This window comes from Budorcas taxicolor, chromosome 2 (assembly GCF_023091745.1).
Source record: "Budorcas taxicolor isolate Tak-1 chromosome 2, Takin1.1, whole genome shotgun sequence".
In the NCBI taxonomy this organism is placed as follows: domain Eukaryota; kingdom Metazoa; phylum Chordata; class Mammalia; order Artiodactyla; family Bovidae; genus Budorcas; species Budorcas taxicolor.
In genome coordinates, this window is record NC_068911.1 from 170,667,113 (window position 1) to 170,681,211 (window position 14,099).

A 14,099-nucleotide genomic window follows, 5' to 3' on the forward strand; every position below is an offset into this window, starting at 1 on the left:
CAGCTTTGTCCCGTTGTCACATGAGGATTAACTAAGGTAACTGCTGTGAAGGCATCCTGTAAACCAGACAGTGCTGCACAGATGGGAGAGTGCTGTCATGAACTTTTCCTCCCAAAAGCCTTCCAGATTCAAGCTCTTCAGCCCCACTGCTCAAGGTAGCTCTCCCACCCACCCCCTGCCACCTAAGCAGGCATCCTGGCTCCCCTCTTGGAGCTACTGGGAGTGGGGCTGTCTCTCTCTCCTCATCATAGGAGCTCCTGGGACCTCCCTGGTGGTCCAGTGGTTAAGACTCCATGCCTCCACTGTAGGGGGCCTGGGTTTGATCCTGCACAATTGCACTCATCTCACACGCTAGTAAAGTAATGCTCAAAATTCTCCAAGCCAGGTTTCAGCAATACTTGAACCGTGAACTTCCAGATGTTCAAGCTGGTTTTTGAAAAGGCAGAGGAACCAGAGATCAAATTGCCAACATCCGCTGGATCATGGAAAAAGCAAGAGAGTTCCAGAAAAACATCTATTTCTGTTTTATTGACTATGCCAAAGCCTTTGACTGTGTGGATCACAATAAACTGTGGAAAATTCTTCAAGAGATGGGAATACCAGACCACCTGACCTGCCTCTTGAGAAATCTGTATGCAGGTCAGGAAGCAACAGTTAGAACTGGACATGGAACAACAGACTGGTTCCAAATAGGAAAAGGAGTATGTCAAGGCTGTCTATTGTCACCCTGCTTATTTAACTTATATGCAGAGTACATCATGAGAAACGCTGGACTGGAAGAAGCACAAGCTGGAATCTAGATTGCCAGGAGAAATATCAATAACCTCAGATATGCAGATGACACCACCCTTATGGCAGAAAGTGAAGAACTAAAGAGCCTCTTGATGAAAGTGAAAGAGGAGAGTGAAAAAGTTGGCTTAAAGCTCAACATTCAGAAAACGAAGATCATGGCATCCGGTCCCATCACTTCATGGGAAATAGATGGGGAAACAGTGGAAACAGTGGCTGACTTCACTTTTCTGGGCTCCAAAATCACTGCACATGGTGATTGCAGCCATGAAATTAAAAGACATTCCTTGGAAGGAAAGTTATGACCAACCTAGTTTCAAAGTACTTCCCCAACAAATACTGATTCATTACAAAGAGGAAAAGAGTAACTGGTACATGGCAAAGTCTAGCAGAAATCCCCTTAATCAAGTAATCAAAGTGAACCCTGGGACAAATGGAAATGGGTCCTCCCTGATATATCAGGGTGTATCAAGAACACAGCATCACTTCCAGGGACAGTCCCAGTAGGATACTAACCTGAGTCTAATCACAAAAAAGCCACGGACAAAACCCAATAGAAAACCATGCTACAAAATAACAACTCTTCAAAAGTGTCAAGATTGTGAAAGGGGAGGACAGACTGAGGATAAGTTTTCCTGACCAATAGAGGCTGAAGTGGGGCTTCCTCGGTGGCTCAGCGGTAAAGAATCCACCTGCAATGCAGGAGATGCAGGTTCGATCCCTGGGTCAGGAAGATCCCCTGGAGAAGGGCACGGCAACCCACTCCAGTGTTCTTGCCTGGAAATCTAATGGACAGAGGAGCCTGGCAGGCTACAGTCCATGGAGTTGCAAAGAATCAGACACAACTAAGCAGCTAAACAAGAGGCTGAAGTGTCATGGTGAAGAATTGCAACGTGCGATTCTGGACTGAGTCCTTTTACTACATACAGTGATTTCCCTGGAGCATTTGATGAAACTTAAAAGGTAAAACTAGAGATTAGGTATTAATTTCCTGATGTTATTCAATGAAATTAGATGTTAATTTCCTGGCTTTATTCAATGTCTGTTTCCTTATGTTGATTGTTACGTAGTATATGAAAATGTTCTGTTTTTTTTTTTTTTTTTGAAAATGTTCTTGTTTGTAGGAATTGCACACTAAAGTATTTGGGGGTGCTGGGGCTCAGGTTGGCAACTTACTTCCAAATTATTCAAGGTAAGAAAAGTTCCCTGTACTATACTTGCAACCTTTCTGTGTCAGGCAGGATCTTAGTTCCTTGGCAGGGATCAAACTCACGCCCCCTGCAGCGGAAGCAGAGTCTTAACCACTGGACTACCAGGGAAGTCCCAACAACTTTTCTGTGTTTGCATTGGCTTCAAAATAAATATCACTAACATGTGAAGAGATGAGTAAAGAGTGCACGTAAAATATGTTGGCAATTATTGCCAGGCACTTTATCAGTAAAAGAACTTTGGTGTTCTTCTGGGTTTGTGATGTTTGTATTTTTGGTCAGCTTATTTTAGTTTATAAATTGTACTAACTTGTTTTTTCATTTATTAAATGTTCACTTTCACAACTGATTTTTCTACTCTTAAAGAAGGCCCTACAAAATCATATGAGTTTCAGTCCCCATAAAACCAATATTCACGAGTGGCTTTTCTTACTGCCCTTTTAAGGGTAAGGAAGCCGAGGCACAGAAGCATGAAGTGACGTGCCCAGGTCACTCAGCCAAGTGCTGAAGCAGGGTTTAGACCTAGCCCATCTAACTCTAGACTCTCCTTCCAGGGGATGCTGTGAAGACATAGGAAGATATAAGGGCATTAAATGAACTTTATAAGCGCAAGAATTAAGATTACTATGGGATTTCCGAAAAGGTCCACTTTCACAAATTTTATACTATTGTATGACCATGTGAACACATTGCTAGAGCTTCGCCCAGCATCTTAGAGTGGCTTTTTTAATATGTATGTGTGGCCATAAAATTGATGTCCTTAGTTTCACATTAAACCTAGGTGATCAACCTAATTATAATTTATCAAAATCTACTTGTGCTTTTTTTAAAAAAGATTATTATGCGATTTTAATTGCATGAAAGATGCGTGCCTGTCTGTGGGCCTGTTTGCCTTAGTTCCTTAGTCAGGGGAAGGGGGGAGCAAAGTCCTCCTCCAGTATGCCAGAAACTGCTTGGAATTTGACACCACTTTGTCCTCACAGCATAGCCCTGCAGGCAGGCACTATCCTGAGTGAAGCTCTGAGGCCCACAGAGATTTGGGGTTCGGCCCACAGTCACACAACTAGGAAGACAGAGAGCCAGGAGAGGATGTCAGGGGTGCGATAGTTGCCCAACAGTGTGTCAGCAGAAGGCTTGCCAGGCTGGGCTTGCCAAGGTCCACAGACCTGACACAGCCAAGGACCCTGCCACCAGCATTCACTGCCCAGGCCCCAGCATCCGAGACAGCTGCCTGGGAACAGAGGAGCCATGCAGCTGGTGGCCGAGCAACGTTTCTGTCCAGATCGTAAGTGGGCAACGTCTGCAACAGTGAGGTGGGGGCCCAGGTCGTCACCAGCTCTGGCTGCACAACTGGGCCAGTGGGTCCAGGGGTACAAGCAAGGATTTTGGAGTCAGACTGATCTAGGCTCTGTCTCTTTTTAGTGATATGAACTTGGACAAGTCACTTTACCTCTTTGAGTCTCAAAAAGTAAGCATCTTGCCTCAGAAGGAAGCTCTGAATATTAGAGTGGAAAGTGCCTGGCGCATAGTAGGTGCTCAATAAACAGTAGTATTTCATCATCATTCTGCCAGGGCTTCTCAGCAGACAAGGGCCCTTCAAGAGGTCCAGGAATCCAGGCTGGGGAGAAAGAGTTCTTAAGGACCTTATTTTTGCAGGCCTCTCCGCCACCCAGAACTTGGGGTCAGAGGAAGGGGGCCTTCTTCCAGACTGCACAGCCAGGCAAAGTCCTCCCAGCGCCCCCAGGATCCTGGCTCCCTTCCCTACAGCCTGTTCCTTACTGACAACAGGAGCAGGGCCTCAAGGTTAGGCAAACAAGCAAGTGATAAGGCGCTTCCAGGTTGGGCCTTGCGTTCAAGGCTCGTCGGGCTCTGGGGCTGGCTCCCCTGCTGAGCGCGAGTCCTGCAGGCACCAATAGGGACACCTGCCACGGCCACCTGCTGATTGTGCACCTGAGGCCTTGGTGCCCTGGTACAGCCTGGGTTAATGACCCTGTTTATCCACTTGAATCATCTGATAAAGGGCAGCGGGGCCAGCGGGCAGGCGGCCCTGTGCCCTGCACCCGCTGCTTCATTGACTGAAGTGATATTGGGGCCACGTGGAGCTCCCAAGTCTCCCTCCCCCACCACTTCTCCCTGGGTCCTGCCAGGGTCAGTGTGAGTTTCTTTTTTTTTTTTCAATGAACATGACTTTTGGAGTCAAGGTTGTTGGGCGGTTCCCCCCTCCCTCCCCCATTTGGGGATATAAATAGCACCCACGGCACCAAGCCGAGGGTGGGAGAGCCAGCAGGAAGGCAAAGCAGATCCTCGACCATGAGCTCCAGCCAGCCAGGGTCCTGCCCGTGCCAGGGTGCTGCAGGCCGCCCGACCATTCTGTATACACTTCTGAGCCCCAGCGTCAGGCACTGGCCCTCCGTGGCCCCAGCCCGCGGCCGCTGCCTGTGCAGGCAGCACCGGCCTGTCCAGCTGTGTACGCCCCATCGCACCTGCCAGGAGGCCTTGGATGTTCTGGCCAAGACGCTGGCCTTCCTCAGGAACCTGCCGTCTTTCTGCCAGCTGCCCTCCCAGGATCGGCGGCAGCTGCTGCGGGGCTGCTGGGGGCCCCTCTTCCTGCTGGGGTTGGCCCAAGACACTGTGACCTTCCAGGTGGCCGAGGTCCCGATGCCTAGCATACTCAAGAAGATCCTGCTGGAGAAGCCCAGCAGCGGGGCAGGCAGCAGCCAGCGGCCCGATCGGCCCCAGGCCTCGCTAGCTGAGGTGCAGTGGCTACAGTGCTGCCTGGAGTCCTTCTGGAGTCTGGAGCTGGGCCCCAAGGAGTATGCCTACCTGAAAGGGACTGTCCTCTTCAACCCTGGTGAGATCCCAGACACTCCTGGATGAGGGCCAAGGCTGGAGGGGGGCAGGGCTCAGCCAGGGAAAGACGCATTCTAAGGACTTAACAACTGAAATCCCTCTGGGTCCTGATTATCTCCAAATAGCCATCTTGCAAAACAAGCTCAGAGAGGCAAAGTGACTTGCGAAAAGTCACATAGCCAGGTGGGGGAAGAGAAAGAATGGGGACTCAGGTCTACTGATGTCAAAATCTAGTCCTTACTGCTCTGCTAAGAAATTTCCCTGACCCTTAGGGCAGAAGGGGAGGGGAGGGTGGGCAGACTATGCCTCGGTCACGCCTTCATGAGCAGACTGCGTGGAGAAGTTCTGAAGATGAAACTGCGGTTTCAGAAAGACCACGTAGAGAAGAGAAATGAAAATGGGGGTTGGGGGGGGAAGAGGGAGGAGTCTTCGTAAATTTCAGCCAGGACAACAAATAGAGGAAGCCTTCTTTGTGATCTGAAAGGCACTTAGATGAGAAATCATCAAAATGCCCCCAAGGAATGCATGATCAGAGTAATTCATTATAATAATAGCAAACACTCGCATTACATTTACTGTATGTTAGGTCGAGTTCTAAAGGTTTTATATACACTAGCTCATTTAAACCTCATAACAAGCCTAGGAAATAGGTACTATTATTTGTCCCAGTTTTATCAACAAGGAACCCAAGGCAAAGAGATTGAGTAAATTTCCCCAAGGGCACACAGCTAATAAGTGACAGTGTGGGATTCAAAGCCAGGCCCCCCAGGGTCTTACCCATGGCTCTATCCTGCCTCTCCATGAAGGATGGATAAATGAAGTGAAAAATAAATAAATGAAGGAGGTAGTGATGGGGACGCAAAGGTGCCAAGCTGGTGGCCTTGGGTCTTGGGCCAGTCTTGCCCTAAGGTTTATTGGAGTAGGCCACTCACCAGCCATCTTTGCCTTCTCTGCCCGCAGAAGTGCCAGGTCTCTACGCCTCCTCCCACATCGGGCACCTGCAGCAGGAGGCGCACCAGGCGCTGTGGGAGGTCCTGGAGCCCTGGTGCCCAGCAGGCCAAAGCCGCCTGGCGCGTGTCCTCCTCACGGCCTCCACCCTCAAGTCCATTCCACCCAGCCTGCTTGGAGATCTCTTCCTTCGCCCCATCATTGGAGACGTTGACATCGCGGACCTCCTTGAAGACATGCTTCTGCTGAGCTGACCTGCTCCAGCCCAAGCAGGGCCTGGGTGGAGGCTGGCAGCGCTGATTCGGCCTGGCTGTCCCCTGGGTGACCCAGTGCTCCCAGAGGCTTCCCCAGAGCAGCTGGCCCCAGCCCAATCAGGTGGGCCCTCACTCAGCCACACCCCACCTTGACCCTCCTCAGTTTGGACACAGTGCTCCAGCTGTCTGGCCAGCCCTTGGTGGTTCCAGAGCCTCTGGGCCAAGACTCCTCTCCCCTCCTGGGGCAGGGTAGAAGTGTCCGCTGTTGGACCAGGAGTTCTACTGACTTTGTACGGAACTGACTTAAGTTATTGGCTTTTGTAATAAAAGGTGTGACACCCTTGGAACCTGACAGTGTAGTTTGTACACGTGGAAGGGACTGGTTCATCTCCAGAGTCCCCCGGCCCGCCAGAGGAGCCCAAGAGGAAGGAGCTACAAGTGACACAGAAGCCAGAACTCAGGAAACTGGAGCTTTGATTTTTCAGGGTGGGATGGTGATTTCATTTCTGGCAGTGAGATTTATTTTACATGGATCTGATCCAGGAGTTAGTATCAGTTCAGGACCCCACACATCCTTGCCCTTATATCAAGGGGTAGGAGTATCCCTCCCTGTTCCTCAAATCCCCTGCTGATCCCTCCCTCTGCTTCTGCCCCAGCCTCCCTCTCACCTCACTGAGAGTCACCAATAACGAAAACGAAGCAGCCCATTTCCAAATTGAAAGTTTCCGGGAATCTCTGTCGTGTGGGATCATTCACTTCCCCTATGGCATCACCGACTCAATGGACATGAGTTTGAATAAACTCCAGGAGTTGGTGATGGACAGGAGGCCTGGCGTGCTGCAGGCCATGGGGTTACAAAGAGTCGGACACGACTGAGCGACTGAACTGAACTGAACTTTCCCTATTCTTTCAGCAGACAGAGGGGAGTGGTCCCCTGTTCTCCTAATGGGAGAGGGCAAGGGCAGTTAGGGCTGACCTGGGGGCTGCTTAGAAGCCAAGGCAGACCGAGGTTTAGCTGCCGCACCAGCTGTTTAAGTCTGAAACGCACTTCCAAGGCAGCTGGCTCACAGCCACTGCCTGGAGGCCCCCTGCATTCCCTCCCACTGCCCCTCAGTGCTCGCCCTTCTCCTGGTACCCATCCTCCTGTCCAGCACCTAGAGAGGCAACGCTTGGCACAGCTATGGCTTCCAGGGCTGCTCCATTCAGAGCATGGCTTGTGTCTATTCTGATTGGTCAATGTCTGTGCCTCACTGTTCATTAAATATTTTGAACATCACCCAGGTCAGGGTCAATGACCTGCAGGATGGGCAGGAGGGGATGATAGCAAAACACACGCCTATAGGACCCCCCTTTCTGACCTCCCTCTTTCTCCAGCAATGAGGCCTGACCTGACCAGTCGCCACCCCCTCACCACCACAGTCTGGATTCTTCTCACGGGGGGCCAAGTTAATGATTACTCCACAAGAGGTCATTCACTCAGGGACAACAGTCTAGGAGTCATCACTCAGACCTCTCCCTAAGGCCCCAGGGAAAGAGACCACAACCAAATAGGCCATGGACCCATTATGGGCACCCCGTGCTAGCAGCAAGGGTGCCCCGTCCCTTACCCAATCACCCATTCACCACTCAAGACACCGGAATGAGGCCGAAACTCACGGCTCAGACCCCACAGTGAAGACACATGCGAAACTCAGGCCTACATGCACACCAAGTTGAACAACTCAGACGTTGCCTACATTGACCCACAAAACAGACCTTCCATCAGCGCACACACATCACAGAAATGCACAGCCCAGATACACTCACCCAGTGACACACGGCAAACACGTTCAGGGAAAGGAGAGACGTGCCCAAGCCAGATGTTCGCACCTACGCCAATTCTGCAAATGAACGGGGCACACCAGGGCATGCTCACCACCTTCTGTGTCACGGTAAAAAGATCAGCGGCCCCCAGCGTAGGGAGACCGCTCACCTCCAAGGTCTACCCAGAAGCTACAAGTCCAGGTCAAATTGCTCTGAACAGCATTAGGGCCTCAGTCACTCCCTTTTCCCATGGTGACCCCCAACATCCACTGTCAGAAAGGCCATGTCCTGCTCAACAACCACCCCCAGCCAGGACTAATCATAATCCTTAAATAGAGACATCCTCTAGAGACCAGGAGCAAGCCCTACATCGCTCCACCCTCCTCCCCTCCACCAGAACCCCAGACCCAGACCTCAGCCCCAGGCACCCCTCCCAGCCCTGCCCCCCTCCCACCCCTTGGGCTCATCTCACCTGGAAGATGGATGAGGCAACCCTTTCAAGAGCATACACCTTGGGGACTTCCCTGGTTTCCCAGTGGTTAAGATTCTGTGCTTCACTGCAGGGGGCATGGGTTCGCTCCCAGGCTGGGGAACCAAGAGTTCACGTGCCCCAGCTAAGGCTCCTGCACGCCACAGCCAATGAAGAGAGAGGAGAGGCTCGTCTCCCCATGCGAGCCAGTTCCAGCAGGCTCAGGGGTCTGGGGCCATTCTGTCTTTTATGTCCCTTCACTAAGCATCCCCAGTAGTTTACTGTGGCACCTCTCTGAACTCTCAGGCTGAGTTCTTCCTGCCTCTCACCCACCACTGCGCCCACCCCCACCCCCGCCAACTCCAATGCTGAGCAGCCATTAGACAGTGCTCTTCTCTGCTATCCACCCCAGCCATTTCCCTCAATTTACCTAATGTTTCCATCATCCAAATAGCTTTCCTTACTAGCCTACCTTGTACCTTTGCAAATTTCTTTCCTACCCCTCCACATGATTGGGGAGCCACACTTCTGTCTATTTTTTGTCTGTGTCTCTTGAGTCACACTCCCTGTACCTTAACCAAGCCTTCTAGATGAACATAAAGAGAGAGAAAAACTAAAGAAGTAAATTATGATACAGTTTGATAAAGGCAGTAATTCTCTCTCCATGAGACTGCAGGGTTTCCGAAGGTGGGGCACTGTGCCTTCACTATCAATTTCTTAAGAGCAGGAATAATGTCGCATCACTCAGAGAGAGTAGAGGAAGTAACAGGCTTAGACAGGGTCTTCAACTTACTCAGGGTCTGCAGTGATCACCCTCTGTGCTGGGATTTGAACTGTGTGACTGTGGAGGCCAGGCTCCGGCCACCAGCACGGGCTAGAGTGAGTCATGGCCAAGATCAGACTGTCTAGAGCCAGCTCAGCCACTGTTTACTGTCTCTCAGTCTGATTCCTATCCTCGGGCCCAGCCAGGGATGACTCACTAGGAAGCAGGAGAATGGGTATGGCTCTGGGTCAGCCTCAGGTGATTTGATTATCATCATTATTTCTACCTTCATTAGCCAAATCATTATTGCTTATTAAGCAGTCAGGCTGCTGACATGTCCTGTGCCCTGTGCCGACACTCCCTGGCCTTGAAACAGTCACATAGCCTAGAACCTATGATGCCAGCAAAAGCCAGTGCCCACTATCCATCCATCCATTCCTGCCATTTTCAACATCTTTCTCTATGTCCACTTGTACCAGACCCAGTGCTAGATGCTGAGGAGCACAGAATAAATAAGATACAGTCCCTGCCTTCACTGAATATCCTATCTACCGCAGAGAAAGACACACGAGTAATTGCAGCACAGAGTGATCTGAACTGTGATAGAGGGACATCCAACAGGCAGCAGGGGCTTAGAAATGTGCGTGTCAGTGCTCACTGTCATGTCCAACTCTTTACGACTCCATGGACCTCCAGGATTCTCTGTCCATGGAACATTCCAGGCAAGAACACTGGATCAGGTTGTCATTTCCTACTCCAGGGGATCTTCCTGACCCAAGGATCGAACCCGAGTCTCTTGCATCTTCTGCTCTGGAAGGTGGATTCACTGCGCCAATCCGTATGGATTTGGGAAAAATTCTTCAGCCAGGTGGTGACCACTATGACCTAAAGAGATTGAATAGGGCATTGCCAGGCAAGCCAAGGGGGTGGGCATTCTAGACAGATGGAACAACAGGTGCAAAGGCACAGAGGGGTCAGAGCCCAAGAGTGTTCCACTCACTCACTGCCAGTGGTCTGGGGCAACTGGCTCCCAGGAGACCCAAGAGCACCAGAGGATCCTGGAGAGGTGAAAAGCAAGCATGTCACAGAACAAGGCAGCAGAGAAAAGCCATCCAGTGAAACTGGTGGAGGCAACAATGTTAAGGTGTCAGGGAATCAGAGTTAACAAAGGGAGCCCCTCACTCCTGGCAAGTCATTCTGGGAAGCTATTAAACAGTTATGGAGAGCGATGCTCTACACACGTTACATCGATTATGTTATTTAATTCTTACAACTCAATGCTGGAAGTACTATCATTATCTCCATTACACAGATGGAGAAATCGAAGCACCGAGAAGTTAGATAACTTACTGAAGGTTACAGAGTTAATAGCAGTAGGGTCAGGATTTGAACTCAGATGGTTATGATTTAGGTGCTGTGCTCCTTTTTTTAAATTGATTAATTATTTTTGGCTGCGCTGGGTCTTCGTTGCTGCGCGTGGGCTTTCTCGAGTTGTGGAGTTGGCTGCGCTGGGTCTTTGTTGCTGCGCATGGGCTTTCTCGAGTTGTGGAGAGTGGGGGCTACCCTCTAGCTGCGATGCCTGGGCTTCCCATTGCAGTGGCTTCTCTTGTGGAGCCTGGGCTGTAGGTGCTTGGGCTTCAGTGGCTGCAGCACAGGGGCTCATTAGTTGTGGCTCGTGGGCCCTACAGCGTGCACGCTTCAGTAGTTGTGATGCACGGGCTTAGCTGCTCTGAGGCATGAGGGATCTTCCTGGGCCAGGGATCAAACCCATGTTCCCTGCACTGGCATGCGGCTTCTTATCCACTACACCACCAGGGAAATCCACAGGTCCTGTGCCCTTAAACACTATGCTATCATGAGTCTTTAAAAGTCAGAGATGATCAAGTGGAGAATAAATAACAGCACTTTCCTCTCCTCACTTCACTGTAAGGCAGGATGAGAGTGAAAGTACTGTCTTGGTTACTTCTGGGTTTAAGTTTTTGATGAGAAATCTGGCCTGCTTGTTCCCCCAGGGAAGTGGCCAATTTCTCCTGGAAAGAGTCCTCAGCCACACTCAACAGCACATCCCCATGTTAGTGCCAGGAATATTCATTCCATCAATGATGATTTACTGAGAATCTACTACATATTGAGCACCATTCGAGGTCTTGGGAATTTCATCCCACAAATAACAAATGTGTGTAATCATAAGTGCATAACTTCTTGGGTCATCTAACAACTTTTCCAGAGCATACCATCTTTATTTTGGCACACACTGTTTACCGTATAACACTTACTTTTCAATTTTTGGATATTTAAAAAAGATAGTTTTAACTAAACATTTTCTGTGTAATATAAAGTATGCAAATCAGACCTGTATAATTTGGTGAATTATCATGAAATGAATGCAGCCTTGTAATCACCACCCACAGCAGGAAATAAAACACTGGCAATGCCCCAGAAACCCTTCCCGTCACTATCTCTCCCTCCTGCCCAAAGGGTGTCACTAACCCCTGATTTCCAACATGATAAACGAGATTGCTCACCTTAAACTTTAAAAACTTTTTTTTCAATTTACTTATTTCTATTTTTGGCTGCACTGGGTCTTCATTGCTATGCACGGGCTTTCTCTAGTTGAGGCAAGTGGGGGCTGCTCTCTAGCTGTGGTGCTCAGGCTTCTTATTGCAGTGGCTTCTCTTGTTGCAGAGCACAGCCTCTAGGGCGTGCAGGCTTCAGTAGTTGTGGCACTCAGGCTCAGTGGTTGTCGTACATGGGCTTAGTGGCCCCAAGGCACGTGGGATCTTCCCGGACCAGGGATCAAACTGGTGTTCCCTGCACTGCAAGGTGGATTCCTAACCACTGGGCCACCAGGGAAACCCAAATTTTATATAAATGGAATTGTACAGCATGTACTCTTTTGTGTTTGTCTTCTTTTACTTGATATTGTATCTGAGAGCCATTCTATGCTCTATGTAGCAGTAACCTATTCATTTTCATTGTTGTAAAGTATTCCATTACACTACAATTTATTTATCCATTATACTACTGAAGAACATTTGGTCCATCAAATAATACTGCTAGCATTATTCTTGCACACGTTTTGGTACACAGATGTTTGCAGAACTGGTGCTATATAATAGGAATTGGAATTATGGAGTTACAGAATGAGTGCTCAACTTGAGTAGATCATGCTAGTTTTCTAAGAAAGTGAAAGTTGTTCAGTCGTGTCTGACTCTTTGCAACCCCATGGACTATACAGTCCAAGGAATTCTCCAGGTCAGAATACTGGAGTGGGTAGCCCATTCCCTCCTCCAGGGGATCTTTCCAACCCAGGGATCTCCCGCATTGCAGGTGGATTCTTTACCAGCTGAGCCACCAGGGAAGCCCAAGAATACTGGGGTGGGTAGCCTATCCCTTCTCCAGTGGATTTTCCCAACCCAGGAATCAAACTGGGGTATCCTGCATTCCAGGCAGATTCTTTACCAGCTGAGCTGCCAGAAAATCCCAACAATACTGGAGTGGGTTGCCACACCCTCCTTCAGGGGATCTTCCCAACCCAAGGATCAAACCCAGCTATCCCACATTGCAGGATCCCTGGGAGGGATCATTTCTTGATCCCTTCCAAAGGCAGCAAGTCCTCCAACAACCAACCAGCTTTCCCTAAGCATCTACTGTGTGAAAGGCGTACAAAGATGAATACTGAAAATAAGAACAGAAAGCCCTCTCATATCTGCAGCTCCCCATTATCATGAAAATAACAGGTAACTTTTAAGGAGGGCTAAATGTATCCGATATTCTTGTCTGGGAACTCCCATGGCTAGAGGAGCCTGGTGGGCTACAGTCCATGCTGTTGCCAGAGTAGGACACAATTTAGCAACTAACCACCACCACCACTGTATGCTAGGCATTTATGCTAGGCTTGCATGATGACATTACATTCTCACCACAATCCTCCAAGGGGAGGTAGTAATTTTCCTATCCAGGAGATGAGGAAATTTAGGTTCAGAGAAGTTAAGTAACTTGCCCAAAGCCACATAGCTAGCTAAGGATTGAATTTTTGGCCCTACCATGTGGCTTGCAGCATCTCAGATGGAACTCAGGCCCTGGCAGTGAAAGCCCAGAATCCTAACCTACCAGGCCACCAGGAAACTTTCTTTTCTTCATGATCTTAAAGCATACTTATATGTGTACCCTTAAAAAATGTTTTTGACTTGTACTTTTTGAACTTTATATAAGTGGAATATTCTGTGCTTTCTGACTTGCTTATTTTCATTCAATATCATACACCTGAAATTATTAGCACTAAAGGCCAGTTTTTGCTCTTACAAACACTGCAGCTATGAATTCATATATACTGTCAAATAAAAAGAAACCTGGACTAAGGAAGGAGAGATTTTATTTGTAACAGTTATTGCAAGGAAGGAAAAGAACTACTGTAATAGACACAGGGAAGCTATTGCAAAGAGAAGCTCTAACCATAAGATCCACACGTGCCTCAAGGGTCAGGCAAAGAGTTTGTCTCTCATCAGTTCAGTTCAGTCGCTCAGTCGTGTCCGACCCTCTGCGACCCCATGAATCACAGCACGCCAGGCCTCCCTGTCCATCACCATCTCCCGGAGTTCACTCAGATTCACGTCCATCGAGTCAGTGATGCCATCCAGCCATCTCATCCTCTGTCGTCCCCTTCTCCTCCTGCCCCCAATCCCTCCCAGCATCAAAATCTTTTCCAATGAGTCAACTCTTCGCATGAGGTGGCCAAACTACTGGAGTTTCAGCTTTAGCATCATTCCTTCCAAAGAAATCCCACAGCTGATCTCCTTCAGAATGGACTGGTTGGATCTCCTTGCAGTCCAAGGGACTCTCAAGAGTCTTCTCCAACACCACAGTTCAAAAGCATCAATTCTTCAGCGCTCAGCCTTCTTCACAGTCCAACTCTCACATCCATACATGACTACTGGAAAAACCATAGCCTTGACTAGACGGACCTTAGTCGGCAAAGTAATGTCCCTGCTTTTGAATATGCTATCAGGTTGGTC

At 49.2% G+C, this 14,099-nt stretch overlaps 1 protein-coding gene across 1 annotated transcript; it reads left to right on the forward strand.

Moving 5' to 3' along the window:
* Positions 1 to 4,307: 4,307 nt before the first annotated feature.
* On the forward strand, positions 4,308 to 6,182 carry NR0B2 (nuclear receptor subfamily 0 group B member 2). Its single transcript, XM_052636186.1, has 2 exons — positions 4,308 to 4,848; positions 5,808 to 6,182. Exons 1-2 carry the CDS (start codon positions 4,308 to 4,310, stop codon positions 6,047 to 6,049), a joined length of 783 nt encoding a protein of 260 aa, XP_052492146.1. The 3' UTR covers positions 6,050 to 6,182.
* Positions 6,183 to 14,099: the final 7,917 nt, after the last annotated feature.

Excerpts from the sequence above, each read along its gene's own strand:
- NR0B2 (XM_052636186.1), top strand. The coding sequence starts at position 4,308 with ATGAGCTCCAGCCAGCCAGGGTCCTGCCCGTGCCAGGGTGCTGCAGGC. Across the intron at positions 4,849-5,807 it reads GACTGTCCTCTTCAACCCTG|AAGTGCCAGGTCTCTACGCC; the intron begins GTGAGATCCCAG and ends CTCTGCCCGCAG.